The sequence below is a fragment of the Trichosurus vulpecula genome, chromosome 6, assembly GCF_011100635.1.
Source record: "Trichosurus vulpecula isolate mTriVul1 chromosome 6, mTriVul1.pri, whole genome shotgun sequence".
NCBI lineage: Eukaryota > Metazoa > Chordata > Mammalia > Diprotodontia > Phalangeridae > Trichosurus > Trichosurus vulpecula.
The window spans coordinates 112,424,714-112,451,912 of record NC_050578.1 but is presented as its reverse complement, the minus strand read 5'-3'; the positions used below and the strand labels follow the sequence as shown (position 1 = coordinate 112,451,912).

Below are 27,199 nucleotides of genomic sequence, written 5' to 3'. Positions count from 1 at the left end.
ATCTTGGGTCCCAAAAGAAAAGCAATAGGTTGACTTGAACTCCAAAGAAAAGTATCAGAGAACCAGACACTGTATGAACTTTGTTACAAAATGGGAAAACATTCAGACTGCCTCTTGAAGGTATGCATGGTTGAGGAACAGCTGGTAGGCATCTATAAATGCTGTCACAGGAATGCAAGCCGCTGGCTAATCCAAGCAATAGACAGGCCAGTCTGGAATGCGGTAATGAGAGACTCCCAGGGCGGGTGCTTCCAAACAGCAACAGCACGCCGACGTATTCTAAGGCAGCTTTGCAAACATCAACAGGCACTGACAACAGGGAAGGCTGTAGCCAGGTGATGGAGCACAGTTTGAAAAATCTACACTACACAGCTTTCTTTCCAACCGTAGTTATTGGTAGGGGGATGATGGACCATGAAGAAAAACAGAGTTTGACACAAACATAATATCACTACCTAAAATTGTAAATGGTACTACAGTACTACGTCGTGGAACTCTTTCAAACCGGAGAAGGCATTTTTTGGACATTATTAGGATCACAGATAAGGAGCTGGAGTCCACCTAGTTAAGGATAACAATCTAGGGTCTGAATCTGTGGATAGATTTTTAACAGGTTGGCGAACTTTTTAAAAATCTTTTAATAGTTGTATTTCAATATAATTTGTTTCCTTTGTGATCCATTTTTTAAAAAAAATTCATCTATTTTAAAACATTATTCTAAGGGATTGCATACTTCACAAAATTGTCAAAGGGGTCCATGACAAACACATGCAAAAAAAAATCAAGAACTCCTGATCTGGTCCAACTACCTCATCTTCCAGATGAGGAAACTGAGGACCTTAAATATACAATGACTTGACCAAAATCACAATGTAGTCTGCGGCAGTACCAGAATTTGAACCCAACTCTTTCTACTGTACTAATGCCATCTCTAAAGTGTTGCTTATTTTGTACATAAAAATGTGGTCATAAACCTTTGTTTGTTTAATTCTTCAGAGTACATAATGCAGTTTTATGTCACTGAATTCTCACAGCATCCATGATGCAGACAGGTCACCAATTACTGTTATCATTTCATGGGTGGGGAAACCAAAGCTTAGAAATGCAGTGACTTTCCCACGGTGAGAGTGATTAAGTGGTACAGTGTGATTAAGCTGGGTCTCGAATCCAAGTCTTTTGACTAATGTAGCCAAAAGTGGCCTGAATCTAAAGACAGGATGTGGATTCAAGTCATGGGTTTGTTATGTATTTCATGTATAATCTCAGGGAAGTGACTTCACCTCTGTGAAGGTACCACTGTGCCTTAATTTCTTCATCTCTAAAATGGGGGTGGGCTGATAGCCAGTGATCCCTAAAGTCCCTACCTATAATTCTAGATACAGCGCTCTTTTCTTTATACCAGATGGAGCAAATCCAGCTCTGGTTTCTGGTTTTTACAAACCATCTTCAGTCAAACTTGGGGGTCTTTGTGCTATTGTATGACATCAAATAATTAGTATCCCTTCTTAAGTGATTCTGCTGGCTCTGTTATAGATACGATTTTACTTTGAAGCAAGCACTCCTGTGATTTTTGGAAGATAAAAAAAGAGTCAAAACAAAAGCAGAAAACCCTGCAACAAAGGGTGATACAAAATTAGGCATCCATTCCAGTGTGCTAAGGGCTCATTATAAAAATACAAAAAGCAAGTAAAAACGTCTCCCTCTGTGTTGGAGAGCTGGATTTCTATGAGACACACAAGATAAGGCATATGAGGAAAACTGTAAATCACTGAAATATAGCCCTTCTGCATAGTATTCCAAAAATATGAGGACTGTTCTAAAAGGAAAATATTTTAATTTTATTTAGAAGAGGAAAAAGTGGTTAGGATTAGAGCAAACCTTGTCAGTAATGCCTTGATAGATTATATCAAGAGAAAACAGCTTGAATTAAAACATGTTTTCTCAGGCTTAGTCTTTTCTCGACTATTTTGGTGGTGGCAGCACATGGAGTCCCAGCAGCCTGGACTTGAACCCTCTGGGTGATCATGGAGAAATAACAACCTCCTCGAGACTCAGTTTCCTCCTTTGAGGAAGAGATGGAAGGAGGAGTTAGAGAATGTAGAGAAATACAGAGAAGGGGATGAGAAAGAGCAAAGGGCAGGAAAGAAAGGGGTCAAGAGAGATGGGGGTGGGGGAATATAGAGACACAGAGATTCAGAGATTCAGGGAGAAAAAATATCTCACAAAGACTTGCATTCCAAGACCAGTTCTGCTCTAAACTTTTATTTGTATGTTTGTGGCCAAGTCACCTAACCTTCTGAGAGGCTTCCGATTTCTTATCTCTGAAATCTGGGGATTGGACTTGAAGGACCTTTCCTGGGCTTTGGTTTCTTCATCTATATGATGGGGAGGGAGGGAGGTGATGATGGGTGCTGATGTTCAAGGGACCCTCCCCTTCTGGATCCTATAATTGTTATGAACCTATGAAAATATAGTCTGATTCCCCATCTCAGTTCAAATTCAACTTAGTTTGTGTGAAAAATCTAACTGAAAACCAAGTGAAAATATATTTCAGTGGCAGCTGGCAAACTCATTTCCTTCATATTGTCTATATGTCTGCTGTACACTCTATCCTTGCCTTTCCAGGGCTCTCACAATTATCCTCTGCCTTTAAGGACTTTGTAGCAGATGAACATTAAATTGCCTGACGCACGATTTCTACCACTCACCTGCCTGGAGAGTAATATCACGTCTGGGGGAGGAAGAAGGGGACAGCTGTCTCATTCCATGACCTCTCTCTGTGAGGGGTGTGCAGAAAACAATTTATCCTGCTGGCCCCATGAAGTGAAGTCAGAAATACTCAGGTTGCTCACTAAGACTGAACTCAACTACGACCCAGCCTTCAAGAATAGTTCAGGGCTGTGATGATTCCTTGGCTGAGCCCAGGACCTAAATTAGAAGTCTGAGAATCCAGCCACAAGATTCACAGAATTAGAGAAGACTCCTTGGGGGGTCCAGATGGCTTCATTTTATAGGGGAGGAAAAGAAGGCCCAAGAGTTGAAGTGACGCCTGAAGCTCAGGTACCAATTGGTAGAGGACGCCTTTTGTGATTGACCCCATTGTCTGTGTGTTCACCATTCCTGAAGCTAGTTTCTCTCACTTTGTATTAATTCAGCTGCGTGGCTGCTATTCCCTTCAATAGAATGTAAGCTCCTTCCATTTAAAAAAAAATCCTCTTCTCTTCATACAGTCCTTGCACATAGTGGAAACTTAATAAACATTTGTTAAATGGAATTGAATTGCTCTAGGTGTCTCAGGTAGAGTCAAGCAGGTGTTCAAATGTAGTACTTCTAAGGATCACATGCTTTTCCTACCACAACACGCAGCATTTTATATTGCATAACCTGGTATTTCATTTACTGTTTGGTGACCTTTAGCCTTACAGATAATTTTTTTCTGGCAAAGCACTCCATAAATATGTTATCTATTCCCTAATGTTTGCATTGACCTTACCTAAATTCATCATTTTACCACCCTTTCTCCAAGCCAACTTTACTTCCTGCTATCATCAACAGAATTTAAGGACGCAAGGTAGGTAGCAGACCTGTGTAGGCAATTCCCAGATGAGGAAACTCTCTTCACCAATGCAATCCGGCACCTTCACTGAAATTTATAATCTCTACAGCATCTGCCCAAGGTCTGACAGGAGGTATCAGAGGCAAGATCCAGAATATCAGAATATACCTAAATATGAACTCTTTGTGTTAGTCAATCAACAAAAAGACTCCTCATAAACTAAACAGACCAATAGCTCAAGTGCCTGGAAATCCTTTACCCATCACCTCAGTTATCCAGCTAAGACCAGGAAACTAGTGAAAAACAGGGAATGGGCTGGCAAAGTCAACCTGATCAACTAAAGAGATGTCACAAAGGTCATGCATAAAAGCTTAAGTGCTTTAGTCAACAGAGAGAGCCCTTCAGGTTTATTTACTGTTGGTGTAGCTAGAATGCTAGCAAGCAGGGTGATCTGATTTCCCAGATGTCTCAAAAGGTTACAAGGGAGCGTTCAAGTAGGCACTCTGACAATAGATGACAGTGAGGAGGAAGCACAGAACCTAAAATAAGCAGCCCTCTGGTGCCATAGTGGAATAAATATCCCTGTATATCTGGATGGATCTTGTGGGAAACAAGGTATTACAGCACAGAATTAAAATTAATATCTTCTTTGAAGAGACCATAGAGGATATCTCATGGTACCCATATTCTAATAGAAATCTCTTCCACAACATTGTGAACAAGTACTGTAGAGCCTCCAATGATGGAGAACCCAGTACTCCCCAAGACAATCCATTCCATTTTAGGTCAATTCTAACCATTTGGAAGTCTGCATTTACAATGACCTGAAATCTTCCCCTATACACCTACCCATTGTGCCTAGTTCTTCCTCTTTGTCCCATAAAGGAAAAGTATAGTCCTCCTTTCACATGACAGTACTTCAGACATTTGAAGACAAGTATCATGAATCCATCCTTCAAATCTTCTCTTCTCTAGACTCCACTTTCCCACTCCCTTCAACCATTCATCATACAGCATTGTCTTTAGGTCCCTCACCTGTCACTGTCATAGAGGTCACTCTGGACAGGTTCCAGTTTGGCAATGTTCCTTCTAGAATGTGGCATCCAGAACATTCAGACCTACTCAGATCAGGGTAAAGTACAATGGGACTATCACTTTCCTTATTCTGGATCTCTACTACAAAAATCTCTCTCTCTTTTCTTTTTTGGTTGCCAAGACATACTCGTGATTCATACTGAGCTTGTATCCAAGATGGTATTAACAGACACTAGGAGTATGCAGGAAAAAATGCCTTCAAGGAGCTTCGATGGTCCTAGAAGATAAGTTTATATAAAAGATATGCATAATAAATGGATATGTATATAAAAACTTAGAGAGAAATTAGGGATGGAATGAGGAGTACTAACAATTTAGACAGAGGGTGATCCAGAAAGGCTTTATGGAAGAGATGTTGCCTAAGCTGAGCATGGAAAAGAACTAGGGTGTCTAGGAGGTAGAAGTGGGAGGGAGAGAATTCCAGTTTTCAAGGACAGGAGGACAAGCTATGCAAAGAACAGAGGTGACAGATGCCAAATAGCAAACAGAAGAACCGGGGTAGAAAGTGGAGTGTGTGAGCAGTAGCAAAATACAACCAGCCTCAGACAGGTTGGAGCCAGCTCATGATGAGCTTTGAGGGAGGTGGGAGGGCATTCCAACCATTGGATAAGCAAAGGAAAGGCCAGTGGATGTATGTTTAGGGGGAAGAGTAGATCAATTTGGCTGGAACAAAAGCTAGGCAGAGAGGGGAAAGGAGAAGGAGTCTGTGTAGTAAACCGAGGCAGGGAGGGAATATGATCTCAGGGAAGCCTCTCTTTAACCATGTTTCTGGGGTTATGATTTTCTCTCTCCAGACCAGAAGGCTCCTTTTCCTTGGCATACAGTATATTCTGGTACAGTAAGAGCATGCCAGGGGGCGAGGCCAGAAGTGTCCATCTCTTGACTCTCCATACCAGTGATTAAGCAGCAGGCAGAAGAAATGATCAGAGTCACCCCAGCCCACATCTGCAATCTCACCAAACCCCAACTGTTGTAGGAATCTGGCCTAGGAAGCAAGTGTGGGTTGCCTGCTGGGTAATTTATGGGACTACTCCTGGCCAGCTGGACCAGATTCTGTGAGCACTCTCTTGGAGATGGATTTCCAAGAGACAAGACATGAATTCAGCATAATTCAGGAATCACTGTGCCAGCTCCCACCCTGTTAATTGAACTCCATCACATTTGTCAGCCCCTAGGCATAGAGCCAGAGAAGATGGGAACAATTAAGTTGGGAATGTCTGTGTACCCAGGGAGGGCTAAGAAATACTTACACCAACATCTGACCGTGGCTCCTTGTTCTCAGGCAGGACACTGGTGCGGACCTGGTGGGGCAAGAACAAACACACCTTTATTTTCTAGGTGGCTTTGAAAAGGATAAAAAAAACAGGTGCCATTTTCCAACTGTCTTCATTTGGTGTCAGTTCAGCCTCTCTGTTTAATCATTAATGAGTCCACCTTTGGGTGCTGCTCACTTCCAGACCTATGAAGCGCCCTCCTCACAGCTCCTACACACTTCTTTCCTTTTCTTCTGTTAACAGAGACCTTATAGTCAGGCTCACTTCCCTCACCTGAGGTCCCTGGGAAAGTGACATCTTACGGGGAATCGCCTCCCAGTTTTCTTAAAGAACAAGGATCATTCAGATTGATAGGGGAAAAAAAAAAACCATGAGTATTATAGAAAAGAGATGGGGGAGGGGTCCATGGGGAAAGAGCAGAAAGTATATATGTGTACTGTCTTCCAGACACACAGCTTCCTTACATCCCTTTCTTTCATGAACATCATAAATTATAATCTCCATCATTTCATTTCAAGCCTGGATAAAAAGAAATTCAACACAATACCATTCAAGATATATTTATTTGTTAATCACCTATATACCAATGCTGGGTATACAAAGACAAAAATGAAAATAATATCTACTTAGATCCTTCTGGTGGGGATGGAGGGTATAATACACAGTGTGAGGTATCAGTAATGATCTGGAAAATGAGGGAAAGCCTCTTGTAAGAGACAGCACTTTCACTGGGCCTTAAGGGGAGATTAAGGGGTCCAAGAGGCAGAAGTGAGAAGAGAGAGCATTCCCGGACTTGGGGACAGCCCAGGCAAGGAGGTTGGAGGTGCAATGTGGTGGAGAGGGAGAAGGAAAGAGGCTAATTTGATCTGACCTTAGAGTATATTAGAGGAAGTAATGTGTAAATCAACCTGAACATAGCTTGGAGCCAAACTGTAAATGGCTTTACAGGCTGGGCAGAGAAGTTTATGTTTAATCCCAGAAGCAATGGACTGTCACCGAAGCTTCTAGGGTAAAGGAGAAATAGAATCATACCTTTTCTTCAGAAAACAATTTGTAGAGTGTGCAAGTGAGTCAATAAGCATTTTTTGAGCACTTATAATGTGCTAGGCACTGTAGACAGTCCCTGCTCTCAAGGAGTGTACAGTCTAACCAAGGGGATTACATGCAAACAAATGTGTACAAAGGAGAGATGTGCATGATAGACAGGAATGGTTCCCTGTAAAAGGCTTGATTTTAGCTGGAACATAAAGGAAGCCAGGAGGCAGAGATGAGGAGAGAAAACATTCTAGATATGGGGGACAACCAGAGAAAATGCCTGGAGTTGAGAGATGGAGTGTTTATTCATGGAACAGCAAGAAGACCAGTGGCCCCAGATCAAAGAGTACATGGCAGGAAGCAAAATGTAAGAAGATCAGAAAGGTTGAGGTGGGCAGGGAATTGAGAGAAATGGGTTTAGGTTATGAAAGACTTTGAACTGCAAACAGAGGATTTTGTATTTGATCCTGGAGTTGAGAGGGAGCCACCCTAGCTAACTGACTAGGGAGTGACATGATCTGACCATCACTTTGGTGGCTGAATAGAGAATGGATAGGAGTGTGAGAGACTTAGGGCAGGTGGATCCACCTGAAGGCTATTGCAACAGTCCAGGCACAAGGTGATGAAGGCCAGCACCAAAGTGGCAGCAGTATCAGAGGAGAAAAATAGGATAAAGCGGAGGGGGGAAAGACTGGAGGGAGGTCAATTAGGATGTTATTGCCATATGGAATCCTGGTGGTGGCCATGTGAACAGAGAAAAAGCAATTCAGTTGGGATTAAAGAAAAATAATCTCACAATTACAGCATTAAGTAACCTATTGCCCCAACCCACACAGAAATAAGTACTGTACATTTGAAATGAGCAGAATAGTTTGATTGATATGTGCTTTCCTAGATACACACTCCATCTCCTGATAGCATCCTCTCCACTTAGGAGGGGAAAAAACCTAAAAAACTAAAGTTCCAAATAGGAAGAAATGATGACCCTCCTTAATACAGTAAAGATCTCTGAATAACGAACTCTGATATTAATGCTAATCTACCCTTGAATGGTAAAAGAATAGGAACCAAAATAAAACAAAACATCTGCAACAAAGGATAACATATAGAGAAATAACAGAAAGAAAATCTAGACACACCTGTATGTGTAGCGATGCATGCCATCTTGCAGCATCTGGGGACCTGGATCTTTGATGGACAGAAAAAACTTGTCTTTCTCACATTCAACAAAATACGGTCAAGTCTAGCAACACCTTTCAGTAATATAGCAATGCTGATTAAGTTCTTACTATGTGCAAGGAACTGAAATAATAATTGACATTTACATAACATTTTAAAGTTTAAAGAATGTTTCGCATGCATAATCTTATTGGAACCTCATGACACCCTGAAGTAAGATGATAGCATCAAAGAGACAGATGGAAAGGACCTCAATGAAATATAATCCAAGCCCTTTGTTTTATTGATGAAGAAATGGAGGACCTGGGGAGGTTAAGTAATTTGCCCAAAGACACACAAAGTCAGAAGCAATGACTTGAACCTAGGTCCTTTAAGTTCATATTCAATTTCTTTCAAATGTACCACCCTATCTTTACTTACCAAATATATTATCCTCACTCTCTAAATGGAAGCTGGGGCTAAGAAAGGTTAAATTATTTCCCTATGGCTATACAGATAGTAAGTGTTAGAGAAAGGATTTGAAGCCAGGTCTTCTTAACTCCAAATTCAACCCTCGATTCACTAAATGACATTGTCTTCGTATAATTCCCTTGGAATCTTATTCATAGTTTTGTTGTTGTTGTTCAGTTATTTCCATCGTGTCTGACTCTTCATGACCCCATTTTGGGGTTTTCTTGGCAAAGATATTGGAGTGGTTTGCCATTTTCTACTCCAGGTCATTTTGCAGATGAAGAACTGAGGCAAACAGGGTTAAGTGACATGACCAGGGTCATACAGCTAGTAAGTGTCTGTGTCCAGATTTGAAGTCATGATGATGAATCTTCCTGATTCCAAGCCCAGTACTCTATCTACTGTGTCACCTCAATGCCCTGGTCATATTTAGAAGGCATATTACCCAAAACACTCTTCATTCCCACATAGGAGGTGATGAACGAAATCTAGCGAAATTGTTTGCTCAGATCTTCTCTCACCTAGGTCTCAAGATCTTAAACTAGAAGAGATCTTAGAGTTGGACCTAAGCCATATCCCTTTTTACAGATAAGCAAACAGAAGCCCAATGACATGAGTTGACAAAGGTCACACAGATAAGTAATCAGCAGAGAGATATTTAAGCAACTTCATATCATTCTACATGAAGTTTGGTTAAGGGATTGTAGATTATTACAGTGGAGAAGAGACTTGAAGGGTGTCTAACAACTGCTTTCAAGTATTTGAAAGGTTATCACATGGAAGATGGGTTGTTCGTGTTCTGTCTTGCCCCATGAGGCCAATCTAGAGCAATGGATAGCCGTTGCTGAGACAGATTTAGATTTAATATAAAAAAATAAAACATAACCATCAATGCTATCTAAAATTTAAAAGAATATAAAATTTGCCTCAGGAAAAACTCCCTCCATCCCCACTCCCCCTTACTACAGGTCTGTTGGCCAAGTCAAGGATAGAACTGAGGGAGGGGTCCCTTCTTGGATATGAGTTAGATGAGATGGCCTTTGAGGTCCTTTCCAACTTCTTTTTTTTGTTTGTTTGTTTGTTTGTTTTTTGTTTTTTATTCTGGGATTGAGGGGAGGGATGTGCCTTCTCCTATCTACTTCATGGACATTAAGCAGAGAACTATGTCCTCCTAGAAGATTATAAACTAATGCAGTCTCCTATCAAGCCTACAAAGAGTGTATTGGATAGTGTTATATCATCAACAATTCAATCTAGTCCTGGTATTATCTTCTGGAGCCTCAAAATTGCTCCTTTCCTAGTCCTCCATCTTGTAAAGTGCATCTTATCCCCTTCATTTCTCTATCTCGCAGCTGCAGAAGCTGAAAGAAGAATCCTAGATAGAAGCACTTAAGTGGAACATTCCAGACCTAAAATCATGAAAATAGAGAAGCAAGGGAAGAGGAGGAAAAGAGAAGGCAGAGGTGGTAAGAAGGGGAAGGACAAGAAAGGGGGACAAGGGGGAGACCAGAAAGTAATCATAGGATTGTAAATCTAGAGCTAAATGGGGCCTTAGAGGCTATCCAGTGCAACCTCTCACTTTATCTGAGACATTGAAGTCCAGGGAGATGAATTTTTTCCCAGAGTCAAACAGATAGTAAGTATCACAGGCTGCATTTGAATTCAGGTCCTCTGAGTTCAGAACCAGGACTTTTCCTGCTGGACCATTGCACTCATGGGAAAACAGAAAGAGAATGAAAAGGAAGAGGAAGAGGGGAACAGGAGGCTAACAAGGAAGAGGGAGGAGAAGAATAGAGGTAACAGGAAGAGAAGGAATGATATCCTGGACTTAGCATTTCATCTACTCTCAGCATGCCTTGGCACTGGCTAACGCCCAAGCCTTACTACCCCACTCCTTAGAGTCCAGGGCTGCTTTCAAGGCTTTGCTTCAAATGAAAACTCTTGATTCTCCTTCCCTATTCTAGTTTATAGAACTTTCTCCCACCCTAAATTTCATTCTACTTTATTATCTATATATGCTATATCCCACCCCACCCCCCCATAATATAATCTCTCTTAAGGCAGAAAGTATTTCATCCTTGTTTTTGTTCTTAGCACCCAGCACAGTGCCTTGTACACAGCAGGCACCAAATAAGTGATTTTTGAATGAATTTATGCTGAGCCCTTAGCAGCCAAACTGGCATTGGAGTAGGCCCTAGTCAGAGGCGGAATATAAGAAAATTAATAAGGAAATTGGGAGATTGATAAGAAATATAGACTTGACTTTGAATGTCCACAGTTGTTGTTGTCCTTGTCATATGTCTAGAATGCTTTACAAAGAGGTGACCTGTGTCTATGAACCATAAAGTGGCTGACTCGAGCTACTGACTGACGGAATTCATAATTTATGCAAATGAAAAGCATCAGATCCTGGAGCCCAACCACCATTTTAACACATGAGCCATGATCATAACCTTGTACTTATTCTCAATTGGCCATTGCTAAAAATCCCTCACAATATAAAATGCTTTAAGTTTTATGAAGCACTTTGCTCATAATAACCCTGTAAGGCAGGTAGTTCAGGTTCACTTTATGACTGAGGAAACTGATTCTCAGAGTTTTCTTTCTCTTGATAAAAGATCAGAGCAAAGCACCTCTTCTGGATGAGGTCTAGAAAGTGGGAAAGGCAGCTCATAATTCTGCTACAGCTGACAGAGCTCAGCTCCTCAGTCAAATGAGGGGAAATATTGCAAGGGGCCAAGGGAAGGTCAGAGGCCAGGATACACTTGACCAGAAAGGTTCATGACAGCATGCAGTAGGTTTTGCTTAGGGCTTTAACAAAGAACCCCACAGGAGACAAAGCCTTTACATTCAGATGTTAAGTGGAGAAGCCTTGAGAGAAGGTGATAAAGACAGGTAACTAGAGAGGCATTCAACATACCCAAGCCCGAACAACTGAAAGAAGATGCATATGATATATAGGACAGGGCCTCACTAAGGCTAATCTCTTTTTTTTCCTTTCCTTTTCTTTCTTTTTTTTGCTTATGAAGACTCATATATGCAGCATAAAACAGCTGCCTGACAAGCCATGCCAAGGAACTTTTCCACGACAAGAAACTTTTACAAGTATTAGTTCCCTTGGGGCATGATGACAGGTAGAGATGCCTCCTCTCCTCAAGGAAAATGAGAAGAGAGAAAGTGAAAAGGAAGATCTGTCAGCATACCAGTGAGAATTGAGGTCAGAGACAAAAGAAGTTACTGGTGCTTTACACATCTCCCCCAGACCCCCCCACCATTGTACCAAGACGCAAGAGGAGTTTCTGAATAGAGTGGAGGTTGAAAGTTGCAACAACTCTGGTAGAATATTTGGGGGAGGGGGAGTATGGCAAATAAAAAGTTGGGAGTGGCAGTGATGCCATGATGTCCTTGGTTTGGGAGAACAGGTCTGCCACATGTGTGGGTTGAAGTTCAGTGTTCCAGAATTCACACACAGCAAACACCAAAAATAGGGGAGCCCTCTTCTCTCCACTCATGAAGCTGCCAACCTAGTTCAAACATTTATTATCTCCTAACTTCTCACCTGACCTACCGCAAAAACCTTTCAATCCATCATCCATTCAGCCACCATGTTGATTTATCTAAAGACCATACTTGACCACACAGATATCTCCTTACCGACAAAGGTCCACATAGTTGAAGCTATGGTTTTTCCAGCAGCAACGTAGAGCTATGAGAGTTAGACCATAAGGAAAGCTGAGTGCTGCAGAGTCAACACTTCTGAATTATGGTGCTGGAGAAGACTATTGAGAGTCCTTTGGATAGCAAGGAGGTCAAATCCGTCAATACTTAGAAATTAATTCAGGCTAGTCACTGGAAGGTCAAAGACTGAAGCTGAAACTTAAATACTTTGGCCACATAATGAGAAGATGGGACTCACTGGAAAAGACCCTGATGTTGGGAAAGATTAAAGGCAAAAGGAAAAGACAGAAGATGAGATGGATAGATAGTGTCATAGAAACAATGAAGATGAACTTGGACAGACCTAGAGAGATAGTGGAGGAAAGAAAGGCCTGGTGTGTTACAGACCCTGGGGTCATGAAGAGTTGGACACGACTGAACAAAAAGCAACAAAATTTTGACCATGTCAAATCCCCCTCACCCCCAATACTCACTCAGCAAGTTCCAGTGGCACCCTATTACTTCCACAATCAGATAGAAACTCCTCTGTCTGGCATTTGAATTTCTTCCTCATCTGGCCCCTTTCTACCTTTGACAATCTTTGTCACTTTACACCACTCAATGCACTCTACAACCCAGCAATGCTAGCCTACTTCCATTTCTTCTAATATTGCCCTCCATATCCTGTCTATGTAACTTTGTACACATGCCTACGGATGTTCTGTTCTTTCATTTCCACCCTTCCTTTAAGACAGCTCAAATCCAATCTGCTACCAGAGGCACTTCGCAATCCTCCAGCCTAGTAACAACATCACTTTTCATATATTTGTACATATCTTACAAGCACCAAATTATTTACATGTTGTTTTCCCATTATAGTGTGAGTACCTTGAAGGAAGAGATTATTTTGGCCTTCCTTGGAATCCTGAATAGTTAGCACAGTGCCTGGCATACTATCATGGTTTAGTAAATGCTGTTGAGGGATAGATAGGTTTATGTTTCAGATCTATCCAGAGCTATCTACCTGAAAGGTTCCAGGTAAGGAGCTTATTATACCCAAGAGAAGGGGTTCCTGGCAGTGGACCAGAGGAATGTGATATAATGAATATAACAAAGCATTCCATAGCTACAAAATGCCAAAAAAAAATACGAATTATTGTTTATTTAAATAAATAAAAAGAATTGGAAACAAAGTAGGTGTCAATCAGTTGGGGAATAGTTGAATGAGTCATGATACTTGAATATAAAGGAATCTGAATGGAATTCAGAGAAACATAAAAAAATGTGAATTAATACAGAGGAAAGAACATAGAATCAAGAAAAGGATATATATGACTCTAATAGTGTAAATGAAAACAACACTAAAATGCTGTCCAATTTTACAAATAAATCTTGGTTCCAGAAAAAAGGAGGGAAGAAACGAACCTCCACCCTCTTGGTAAATAACTGGGGGCCTACATGTGAAAAAAATTGAAAAATAACAGATACAGTCACTTTGTCAGCTGCATTTTATTCAAATTACCCCTCATTACAAGAGAAGAAAACAGTGGTATGGAGTTTATTGGTAAATGACTCTAATGCTAAAAAGGAATAAATAAAACTTATTAATGGGAAAGATAAATATTGCTATAAGATCCTCACTAGGGCAATACCAGTATACTACACCCTACCCTATCCTCCCCACCCCACCGCCCTTCCCCCAACCACACACATAAACTGGAAAATTTCCCAAGGTAAAGAACTTAAAAACTTTGGCCACTAAAAAGCAGATCAGCTCCTTTGCCTTTCCATCCCTCCAGATCTTTGCTTTTGTCTTTCCTCCCACCCACCCTCTGCTTTTTTTTTTTTGGTACGTGAGGTCTAATTTATATTAGAGACAAAATCCTAAGTGGCCACTCTGCCTTGTAGCCACAGCAGGACTTCACAGCATAGGCTGCAAGGGTGGGGTGGGAGAAAGGAGAACAGGAGGAGGGCCCCAGGCTGTCCTCTAAAGCTCTAATTTACAGGCAAGCTGCTGATATGTTTCAGTTAAAGATTTTCTATAGTGGAAATTTTCTACATCAAATAATAATGATGATGATGGTGATGATACAAATTCTGAAAAGGAGGAGGAGGAAAAGGAGAAAGAAGCTCACATTGCCAAGGAGAGACGATGCACATTCTCAGATCAGTCCTCCAGATCAGTCATATCTTCCACTAACAAAATCACAGCCACGTAATCATCTTATTCAAGTCACTTCCCATCCCTGGCCTCAGTTTCCCTATCTGTAAAGTGGGTTTAACCAGCACAATTCCTTCGACACAGTAGGTGCCTAATAAATGGTTGCTGAGTTAAGTTGAGAGATCAGCAGGGTTGTCCCACAGACTACGAGAAGCTTCTTTATTCATTAGCAATAGCCTCTATACTCTCACATTCATTGGAGTAAGCATGCTTGTTACCATTTTCCAGGTACAGTGAATTAAGGCAAAAGGAAATAATTCATAGCTGTGGGATTTACAGGAAACAATTCTCATTATGTTTTAAGGCATGATTAAAAAATGAAACAAAGGAATTTTGAAAAGTGTCTAGACCTGGGCTCAAAAGGAACTGAGGTTGAACCCTGTCTGAGGGTTACTAGCTGTGTGACCCTGGGCAAGTCCCTTAACCTATGTCTGCCCTCAGTAAAACGAAGGTGCTAATAGCCCCTATTCTCAAGGTTGTTGTGGGGATCAAATGAGATAAATTTGCAAAATGCTTAGCACAGTGCCTGGCACATAATAGGGCCTTAGTAAATGCTTGTTCCGCCCCCCTCCCCTCCCTTCCTCCCCCCACCGAAAGCAAACAGGCAAACCCTGAAAGTACACCTTACATTCCATGGAAAAAGAGCTGACACTTTTTCAGCCCAATGAAGCAGCGAGAGCACTGACCTGGATCAGGGGACCTGGTTCCTGGTTCTGGCAAGCTCCTCATCTGTCAAAAGGAGGCCGATAATACTTGTCCTACCTACCTCACAGGGTCATTGTGAGCAAAGAGGAGGGGGGGGGAATGAGAGGCAGTGTGTGAGAGTGGATGGGGGCCCAGCCTTGGAAAGAGGATGACCCGGCTTCACATCCCACCTCTAACACATACTAGCTAGATGAGCAGAAGGAGGTCACTTCACCTCTTGGTGCTTCGGGAGACTCTCAAAATGGCAAAATTATGGCTGAATAGATGGTCTGCTTCAGTTAGGGACTTCCCATACTGGGAGTTCTTTAAATGCGCACACACACACACACACACACACACACACACACACACACACAAATCAGGAGTAGGAAAAGTAAGAGGAGGAGGAAGAAGAGATTAATAGAAAAAGAAAAGGTTGATGGAAAAGGAAGAAGAGAAAACTGGCTTTTAAGTACCACTTTCAAGTTTACAAAGTATTTTGACATCTTTTGTTTTCTTTCAGCCTCACAACAGCCTGATGCATAAAGTATTACAGGTACTAATTCTCCAGTATGAGGAAACTGAGGCTCCAAAGTCATGTGATTTGTCCACAGCCACACAATTAGCTATTGTGAAAGACAAGAGCGGAGCCCAAGTCTTCCGGACTCTTAGTCCAGTGCAGTGCTCTATCCCCTGGGCCATGCGTGCTCTTATATTATTCCCATTCTCAATTCCCTGCATAAGATTATTACAGCAATTGAAAATCATTTTCTGCTCATATAATTCCATTCAAATTTCATGTACATTACATGAACAGTTTGCCTTTTCTCCCAATTGCATCATTATTCGGAAAATAAAATCATTATTGTCGATCTTTTTAACCTTGAAGTCTAGAGATAGATTATGCTCAAAATTCACTTTCCACCTTTTAAAAAATAAGGACTTTCAAGGCCATAAATGACACCTGGCTAACTTATTTGTGATCCTAAGGGGAATACAAAGTGATATTTACTCTTCTGAGCAGGGCTGAATTAAAATGTCCTTCTTAGCCCTCCCATATACGTCTCTGTGACCCAGCCAGTGCATATCCAGACTAGTGCATAAGGTGCTGTACCTGCAGTCAGGCAGACCTCAGTCACTCACTACAGCTGGGACACGATGGGAGCTTGAATAATGAAAATTCAGCATGAATGATAAAATATCAGGTGACGTTTAATGAGTCTCAGTTCAATCAATGTAACAGGTGGGAGCTAGTTGAAAGTTTTAATACATTTGATCCTTAGTAAGTCTCTACTTGCTTTTCATCACATTTATAAAGTGCCGCTGCTGTATACCATATTACCAACAGTTGTATAATGTTTTTTTTAATCAAAAGAAACAAGAGAAAGAAGACTTCAGATGGAAATACTCTAATGCAATGAAGAATAGGCTTGTTATTACCTTAAACAAAAATGTGATGCACGTAACCAAATGGTATGAAGCTGGTCAGAGTCATTATAAAATAAGATGAGACGCCAGATTGCCTGAATCTATGATACAGAATATTATAAAATGTGAGATAAAAGAGAAAAAGGCAAAGGTGCACCAGCTTTTTTTTTTTAGTTTCCAAATGACAAGGAATAGATGTGTTACAAGGAAAGAAATGGAGCATCTTTTACTTGTATGACTCGCAATAAAAAAACTCAGAGCAGTCATTCAGACAAACGTGTCAAGTTTAATTAAGGCAGTAGAAACAAAATGGAAATGAAATGGATAGTGAAGAAACTTTTACTGCAAGTATTGGTTGGTTCAGTTGTTTTAAAAAATCAAGTTCAGATGCACAGAGTTAAAATTCCCAGAGAGGCGAACAGTGTAGACAAGGACCTAACAGCTAAATGCAATGAAGTTTGGAAGAAAATAATCAAAGGTGAATACACTGATCAACACATTCAAAAAAAATATGGATGAAACAGGCTTATTTTAGAAAAGGATGCTTTTCAGAACTCATATTTTTAAGAAGAAAAAAAACCTCAACCTGTTTTTAAGGGTCAAGGGACTGCCTAACACGTTTATTGGGAGGGAATAAAAAAGGAGATTTTAAATTAAAACCGCTGTTTATTTATCAGCCTTGAAATCCTCACATTCTGAGAGGTTACAACCATCAATCGTTTCCAGTCCTTTGGCTGTCAAATAAAAAAGCATAGGGGACCTAAGGTGGTTTTCAAAGACAGGTTTTCAAGTTATTTTAGCCCAGCTGTTGAAATATATTGCAAGGACAATGATATCTCATTTAAAGCATTATTGATTTTAGATAGTGCCCCAGGTTAGCCAAGTACACTGTGTAAAAAAGTGAGCGTGCAAATTTGCCAAGATGTAGATCAAGCTCTCTATTCCTATTAGCCTACGTAGGAACCTTTAAAAAGAAAAGACAGTTATTCTATGCTGCTAATGTTTTACTTCTTTCTTTTTAAAAATATAATATTTTATTTTTCCCCAACAACATGTTAAAGCAATTTTTAACTTTTTTTAAAAAAAGGTTTGAGTTTTATATTCTATTTCTCCCTCCTTGCTGAGATATATGTTATACGTGTATGCTGCTTAACATCTTAAATGACAATAACATTTTCATCATATTGTCAAGCATAGGCTTATCTGAGGGTTTTTTTTTTAATTTTTAAAATGATTACAATAAACTTGAATGAGAAATAGATTCACTGAGCCTTTTGGGGACACTAGATTTTATCTTTACAGAGTCCTGCTGGAGTTTAGGTACAGAACTCTCCTGTCCTAAGGCTGCCTCTTGCAGTTAGATGAGCAGCCAAGTAAAGGACCCCAATTGGGTATCACAGAGGGAATGAGAACCAGAAATCACAAATAGGAGAGCAGACTGGATCCAGCTTGGTAATTTACATGGCACTTTTGATGATACTAAGCATCTGACTACTGCTGGTCAACAAACAAATAAATGAAATAAACAAAATGATTAAAAAAGTTTTAAATACCAACATTCTCAAAATAACACAAAATAAATAAAATACCATTATCTTAAAAAGAACCAATATTGCAGATACCCCAAGGAGCAAGGAAAAGACACATGATGGATATGATTAGATTGTGGCACGTTAGCAAAGGGGACTTGCATGGGCCAAGTGGTATAAATGATATTCTCAAGAGGGCTCACTACCTGAGGTGAGCCACTCACTGGGCCAGGGAGGATAACAGGTGGATAACCTGAATGGTACACTGGGGTACCGTTACAAAGGAAGGCTCCTGGGCACTAATTAGATTCTCTAAAGGGGATTTATTTTAAGAAGAAGAAGAAAAAGCTATGGACAAGAATCACACAATAGGAAAAAAATATAGAAGGCTTATGATCTGTTCAAGAAGCCTCAGTCCTTCTCTATTGCCTCTAGGATAAAACACTAATTCCTATGTTTAGCTGCCCTTTCGCAGTGTGGCTCCTATATATCTTTCCAGACATTTCCAATTGCCGTCCCTCCTTCCAATTACTCTGCACATGCTTTATCCCAGCCAACGTGACCCACTTACAGATTCTTGTGTATGGTATTCTAGCCCCTAACCCCAAGCCTTTACTGCTGATCTTCATCTCTCTCTTTTCGAATCTCTTCAAAGCTCAGCTCAGAAGACTTTCCCAATTTTCCCAATGGTTAACATTCTTCCTTCTCTTGTACTTGCCAGCACATGTGTTTCTACCCAATAATTTCCTTGAGAGCAAAGATTGTTTCATTTCTTAGCACAGTACCTGGCACACAGTAGGGGCTTGATAAATGTTTATTAATTGATTGAACGATTGATTTTTGCCCTTGTAGGCCCAGTACAGGTAGGTAGGTGGAGCAGCAGCGAGACCCTGAGCAAGTCACTTACTCTTTGCCTCAGTTTCCTCATCTGTAAAATGGAGAAGGAAATAGCAAACCACTCCAATATCTTTGCCAAGAAAACCCCAAATGGGGTCATGAAGAGCTGGACGCTACTGAACCAACTGACCAACAACAAAATGCCTGATACAGTGACTAGCCCAGGGTAGGTGCTAAATAAATACTGCTTGAATTGAATTTCATTTTATTGGTGGAGGGAATGATCTACAACACTGATGGAGATCAAAGATATGTAAAGTCTGCTATATAGTCATTTCCTGGAATCCTTGCATTCACAAAGGTAGAGCTCTGAGCAAAAGATTCTGGAACAGCAGGTAAAGGGAGCCTGGGCCACATAATTGGTCTGTGACATGACTTTCTTTATTTGATAGAAAATATAGGAGAAAATATATCAGGAAATGTTGAGTTCCCCTGCTTCCACAGACAGATGCGGACAGGCACAGGAGTGCTTTCTAAACAGCAGAACTGATGTCGTTCAGGTGTCTGGGGAATCAGGCAGGTATTGCAGGGGAGACAGACAATTGTCACAACTTCTCCTGGCAACCATGAAGTACTTTAGATAGTGAGTAAGCTTGGTTCAGGCTGTCACCACTGGGAGAAGTAGATTTCAACCATGGGAATCAGCCCAGGCTGTTTAGATGGAACAAACTTTTCATGTGGCACCCGGATCTTTTCAGATCTAATCTGTGGGTTCTGGTAGAGGTCCTTTTCTTATCTCACATCCCTTTCCTATGACTCAGGATGGTCATTTACTGTTGCCGGCTCTCATACACAAAAGCCTTTCAGTTATTCTGTCATGGTTGGTTATGGTGATGGTGAATTTTTAATCTGTTGATTAAAAACTGACTGCTGGGGCATTCAAACCCATGGACTGAGTTCAAGTCAGTCTGGCAGCTGAAGTTACACCATCCAAACAAACATGTTTTCATATTAAAAGAGTAATAAGCATGAGGCAAATTCACTTCAGAGTGGGAGAAATTATATGTTGGAGCCAAATAAGATGATATAGCTATAAATAATCTTTACTTGTCATGTTTAATTGATATATTTCTTGCCTTATAATAAATGGGGGACGTCTGGAAAGAGAATTTTGGAATTCAGTGTTAAAAAGAACATTCAAAATAAGTATTTTTTTTTGTTAATTGAGTAAACAAAAAGATTTGGAATCACCTAAAAAACAAAAACAAAAAAAAGAAAAAAATAATCTTTACATGTATAGTGGGAGTGGGCAGTGCCATATGGCCATATGCTTTATTTGGAGGCTCTTCCTCACTGGGAAGGGTTCAAACAATGGCTGGATTATAACAATAGCATTTATTTTAGTGCTTTATGGTTCAATAAACACTTTATAGAACTATCTCATGTGATCTTCACAACCTTAGGAGGAAGGTGGTATCATCTCCATTTTACAGATGAGGAAACTAAGGCAGACAGAGATTAAGAGACTTACCCAAGGTCACAAAGGTAGTAAGTATCTGAGGCCAGTTTTGAACTTGGTTCTTTCTGATTCAAAATTCAGCCCTCTATCCCCTTTGCACCACCTATCTACCCTTCATTTCTAAGGGATGTTGTGGGAGTAAAACTTGTTCAGGTATAGTTTAGACTAGACAGTCTCTTCGGCTCCTTCCAAAGCTCAGATTATGTGACCTGAGGCTGGATTAGAACTAAAGTCCTCCTAATTCCAGACCCTAAGCCCTATCCACTGAGCAATCAGATGCCTCCATAAATCAATACACAGTGAGGCCCATTTTCATGCAGCGCAGGATCAATGAGGGTTCACAGCCTGAATCAGAGAGCTAGAGTGACGTCATAGATAGAGTGCTGGTCTGAGAATCCAATCCTGCCTCAGACTCTTACTAACTGTGTGACCCAAGTGACCTCTGGGTGCTTCGGCTTCCTCTTCTGTAAAGTGGGCATGATAATATCACCTATACATCAGGGTTGTTGTGGGGATAAATGAGACCATATCTGTAAAAATACTTATAAATGCTAATTATTGTTATAACAATGTTTATTATTATCATTATTATTACATCTCAGAACTGTCTCTGGATTTATTAAAGATGGGGTGCAGGTCAATTTACAAATCTGAGGTGAGGGTTGGAGAGTAAGAAGTTAGCTCCTTCATGCTATTGAATAAAGTTCATTCCATCTAATTTATTCCCTAGGAACTACATTTTGCAGGAGGAAAGAGCAATTTCCTGGGGAAGCCCAGTAACACTAGAAGGTGTCCTCAAACAAAATTGTCTCCTTGACAGATAGTACCAATAACATCTCTGTCTCTCTCCCCAACTCTCCCTGCCCGCCCCCATCCATCTCTCAGATTTTCGTGAGGACCAAATGAGATAATTCATAGGAAATATTTTATAATTCTTAGTTACATTAATGTAAACTATTATCATTATCATTCATACCAGAGGCAACGTGGTGAAGTGCACAGAAAGCTGGCCATAGAGGTAGCTTCAAGTCCAACCTCAAACACATCCTGGCTTGGTGATCTTGAACAAATCACTCAACCTCTCAGTGCTCTGGGCAGTTCTTTGACTGTAAGTGGTAGAGAAGGTGCCAACCTGCATTGTTAAAGTATTTCCTCACCAGGAAGTTCTCTATGCCAAAAAAAAAAAAAAATCACAGCTCTCCTCCCTATGGAAGATCTGGGCTCAAGACTCACTCCTGACACAACATAACTGTGTGACCCTGGGGAAGTTTCATAATCCCCGAGTCTCATCTATAAAATGGAGAAGATAATGGAATATATATATATACCAGAGGTGCTTCTGAGGATGAAATGAGATAACACAAAGAGAAATGCTTTGTCAAGCTTAGCACTCTATGCAAGTGCTGGCTGTCAGTGTTAAATGTAATGTTGTTGGTCAGTCATTTCAGTCATGTCCGACTATCCACGTCCCCACTTGGGGCTTTCCTGGCTGAAACACTGGAGTGGTTTGCCATTTGTTTTTCCAGCTAATTTTACAGATGAGGAAATTGAAGCAAACAGGATGAAGTGGCCTGCCCAGGGTCATACAGCTAGTAAGTGTCTGAGGCCAGATTTGAACTCAGGTCTTCCTTACTTCAAGCCTAGTGTTCTACCCACCGTACCGCCTAACTGCCCTATGATTAAATAGTCTCCCTTTACTTATATTCTCAGGTCATTTCCATATATTTGACTAACATCTCTTTGAGAACACCCTCTTTGGATGAGAATTTTGGTTGAGGATGAGAGAGAAAAATAGGGGAGGAAATTGGGGGCAACTTTAACAAATGGACGCTGAAAATAATCTCCATGGTGAATTAGACAGCTGGACACCAAAGCAGGGTGTCACCCACACTCTGCAAGTCTCTAGAAACTTGGCCTACCCCCACTTTGGCCCATTCTAAACTAATCTGGCCTCTTCCAGTCCAATTTAGACCACTCCCCTCTACTCTTCCCAACAGATGAGAGACAGAAAGAAAGAGGAATAATAGGGAAAAGGAAACTTTGTCACTAAAAAAGTAGGTCAGACTCTATTAACATCTTTTTGTTGTTTTTTTTTTTTTAAGCAATGTGGTTTGATTTGTGTAAGGAAATCCTAGTGTGGAAACTCCTTCCATCAATATCACACTTTTTAGTCTTAAAGACTTGCCTGGTTCTCAGAAAAGTTAAATGACTTATTTGTCCAGAATCATAAAGCTATGTCAATGGTGGGACTTCAGCCCAGGTTTTCCAGGCCCGAAGGTCAGCCCTCTAGCTACACAATAGCTGGTAGTTCATCTTTTTCCCAAGAATAATAAACAATAACTTCTATTTGTGTAAGTCTGTACAGCTTACACACACACACACACACACACACACAAAATCTCACTTAAGATCAACCAATCACTAAACAAACATTTCTAAGTGCCTACTCTGTGCCCAGTACTATGCCAAGCACTAGACTAAAGAGAGCACTCCATAACAGTCACAGCTGGCACATACATACTTGATTTCATGTGCTTTATCACATTGAAGCCTCACGATTATGCCATAAAGTCAATGTTGGGGGCACAGCAGTTCTGCCAGAAGAAACAATAACTACCCTAGAAACAATAATCAGGGCTTCTCAGACTAGAGCATGCAGCCCTCCCTCCTCTGAGGGATTTATCATGTTATATTATCATGTTATAAGAGATGTGTTTTGAGTAGAAAAATCAAATATCTCCTTCCACGATCAAGTGAGATTTATTTTGCCAACACATACTTCATTCTCTGGCATGAAAGGCCACTTTCTATCAATGCCATTTTGAGGTTCAGAAGATTTAGTGCCATTGCTGACAGCTTAAAAATGCCACGTCAAGGACACCCAGAACATTTGGAGAAAGGGTGGTAGTTAAAGGGGAATATGGCATTAACTTGCCATATTTTAACAAATCAAAGGCAAAACATTTCTATTTGAAGCAGAAGAACTCTCCTTTCAAACTAAACTTAATCTAATCAATATAATGTGTTTAAATTTTGGTTTTCCAGGTTCATGAATACTTCACAGAAGAACAGAATATCTAGGAAAGCCAACATGGTGTAGTGCATAGAGGGCTGGCCTTTGAATTAGGAAGACCAAGGCTCAAGTCTCGTTTCTGGTAAGTACTAACTGAATGACCCTTTTACAACTCATTTCATTTTTCAGTGATCCAAGCGAATCATTAAAAATGTACATTACTGAAAAGTTCCTGGTCTCCATTGATGGAAAGAGTTTCTATACTTTGAGTTCAAAAATAGAATCCTAGTGTGTTGGCACAAGACAGCACCTTTGCTATTTCTCAGTGCTATGACAGGTATTTTTGTAGTATACATTTTAAATATATTAACCTGTCCGTATCTGCTCAAAACCTCTCAAGCCAATAACACCACCACTGCCTAATTGCTTTCTGGGGGAAAAAAGACATCTAAGAAACTGATGTCAGGTACCAGGAACCTTTATAGATTACTATGGGATGGGAATAAAATGAGCAAATACAAAATAATCAGAAGTTTACAAAAGAGAAACTAATCTTACCCAATCTGATGTCACCTTTGGTGTAGACAGGCCTCAGCAACAAGAATCATCCTCTCCCCCCTCTACTCTGCCTCTAGGCAATAGCCTCTGGAGGAGAATCTGGTTGTGTCTATTTGATTAAAATAACACTATAAACTTTCTTGCAGGAACCATTCCTTAACATATTCATTCTTCACCTACCTAGGATAACTTTTAAGAGACATGAAGAATGAACCTAAGAGGTTTTTCCCCAAAGTTAGAGAAGCATTTGAAGAACAAAAGATTTGAGAATGCCCTAGATAGGATTTCTAAGCCCTCCCACTATCTACGGAAAGTCAAATGATCCTATTGTCTACCAGGAGCTTTTTAGACAGAATGAGGTGATGCCTAAAAGCAATTTTAGAGAACCCTTTCTCCATAAAGTAAATCAGATGCTGGTTCAGCAGTTTGACAGAAACGCGAGCTTTCTTCAGAAACGAGTCTAACAGAAAGGGTCACTTTGGATAGCCAGCACTGAGTAAAAGATGATTATTCATGACACCCACTAATTCATTTTAGAAGTTGGCAAGGATGAGTACAGACACAACTAGGGCAGAGTAATGGGACTTTGTCCCAGGTTGTTGATACTTAGAAGCAGCCAATAGCACAGTCCCAGGCCAGGAATTTGCTGTCTGGTGATAGCATCCCTAATGGTTATGGTCTATAGAAACTCCTTGCCACCCAGACTCACTCTCTGTAATGGTGACCATATCCTTTGCTTTGTCCCTTCTTTCCTCCCATACAGCCTAGGTGATAGGTGAGTTCCATCACCTCATTTCATTCTTTTTGCCCCAAATGATTGCTGAGTTTTCTATACACTTGATAGGACATCATAAGAAGGGATCTCAATATTTGTGTATGTGTGTGTACATGTGTACATGCAAACATTGGGGAGAGGAGTAGATTACACAAAGCATTACAGTTAACCCTTCCATTTCACGACTTTCCCCATTTCAATATATCCTGGGTTGGCATAAGATATGAAATGGGAATTTTGCAGAAGCTGAAAAACACATGGCGAAGGCCAGCAGATGACACAGAGCCTATGATCAAATACGTAACCCAAATTTTACAATAAGGTATTGTAAACAACCTCTAAAAAAAATTCAGACTTCTCTGGTATGAAGAGAGGCCAAAAGAATTTACCAGATTTTCAAGATGTCAGAGGCTCCATGCCTCTAACCCCTGTGATGTGGAAGGGATACTTGTATAGCATTCAAAATTTTCAAAAGAAGATTGCAGGAGTAATTAAACTCAATAAATAGGAAAACCTAGGCACAGAGAGATTAAATGATTTGGGGCATTTTGAAGTGAAAAGAGTCATGTATGGAGAGATTGAGTGTTGTTTTTAGTCATGTCTGACTCTTCATGACCCCCCTTGGGGTTTTCTTGGCAGAGATACTAGAGTGCTTTGCCATTCCCTTCTACAGCTCATTTTACAGATGAGGAAACTGAGGCAAACAGGGTTAAGTGACTTGCCCAGGGTCACACAGGCCAGATTTGAACTCAGGTCTTCCTGACTCCAGGTCCAGTGCTCTAGCCACTGAGCCACTTAGCTGCCCAGAGAGACCTAGTACCTATGTTCAAATACCTGCTCTGCCTTTTATAATTCAGATGATCTTGGATAAGCCTTTATACATTTATGAGCCTTTTCCCCTTCATCTATACATTAGGAGAATAACACTGGCATTGCCACCAACCAGGGCTGTTGCAACAATTGAGAAAATGTATATAAAATGCCATATACATGTTAGATGTGACAATTAAGACCACCTTTCTAACTGTTGTCAGAGGGACAGCATGTGGTGGGTGATCAGAAGAGAATATTCTAAGAGGCAGTTACTAGTCACCTGAGTCATGACACAAATGCCTTTAAGAAGCCGGTTGAAAAGATGTGCCCACAAAATCTTAGATTATTTTTTGGTCAACCAAGTGAAAAAAAATATTAAATTTTCTTGACCCTTACTCGCCATTATTACACACACATACACACATACACACATACACACACACACACACACACACACACACACACACACACTTCTGTTTCCTAAAGTCAATATCATACTGATATTCATATTTCAGCAACAAAATCAGGATAACTGTAGCTGGTCCTTGAGGCATTTAACCTTAATTTCATCCCCTATCTTTGTGGGAAATGCTTTGATGTAGACAGATTAGAAAAACAAAAGCAGAGCTTCCTTGAATCTTCAGGATGTCATAACTGCTGTCATCTTAGCCAAGTCCTCCGTTTGACTCCAGGCAAGAGTAAAACTAAGCAAGCACGGACAGATAAGATGTGATCCTATTTTGGAAATCCTCCATTGGAAGATATTCCTCAAACTGACTATGTAATCGTTTTAAAGCCTCACATGTCAAGAAAGCAGAGCTTCTTTTAGCTTTTCTTAAGCAACCAGAAATTTACCCAGTATGTTCTAGTGGAAAGAACATAGTGTTTGAAGTTGTAAGAGCTTGGTTCAAATCCTGACTCTTGTCCTTTCCTGACCTGTGGGCCGTAGACAAATCACTTTCTAGATCTTGGCTTCTGTTTTTCCTTTCTGTAAAGACACAGGGTAGGTGTGTGAAGAATAAGTTAGATGATTTCTAAAATCCCTTTCAATTTAAAATCTATCATCCCATGAAAAGGCAATATAACTAGGAATGGCCTTGGAGTGAAGAAGATGTGGGACTCAAGTCTTGTTTCTGAGACATGGTAGTTCAGTGACCAAAAAAGAAAAAAACAAAACCCCTCACTCTCACCCTCATAGTGCTCCAGGAAAACTTCAATTTATAATTTGCAAAGCAGTAGAGGGACTTTCCACAGTAAGAGTTCCATATACTGATGCGATAACAAGTCAAGATTTTTAAAGAATGCACAGCCAACTGTCAAATAATCTACTACAAAATTTGCACAACTAATAGGGACCTTGTAACTGCCACTGGTACTCTCTTAATGCCAAAAGAACAAAGAAAACCCTCAGCATCTCAAGTTAACTCCTATTATCCATTTATGAAAGCCCAAAGGACAAAAGCAAATATGGATGAGCAAGCCTAACTGCAATAGCTAGCTTACATGTATGTGTGTGTGTGTAGATAAATCGATAGATATGTATATATATACAAATGCATATGCATATATATGATTT

General features: G+C 40.4%; 1 protein-coding gene across 3 annotated transcripts in view; it reads right to left on the bottom strand.

Moving 5' to 3' along the window:
* Positions 1 to 27,199, bottom strand: part of INPP4B (inositol polyphosphate-4-phosphatase type II B) — a 471,298-nt gene that overhangs the window by 327,002 nt on the left and 117,097 nt on the right. For all 3 annotated transcript variants that reach the window (XM_036763284.1, XM_036763286.1, XM_036763285.1), the window contains exon 5: positions 5,902 to 5,952. In XM_036763284.1, coding sequence (XP_036619179.1) covers positions 5,902 to 5,952 — 51 coding nt within the window. The remainder of the gene's footprint in view (positions 1 to 5,901; positions 5,953 to 27,199) is intronic.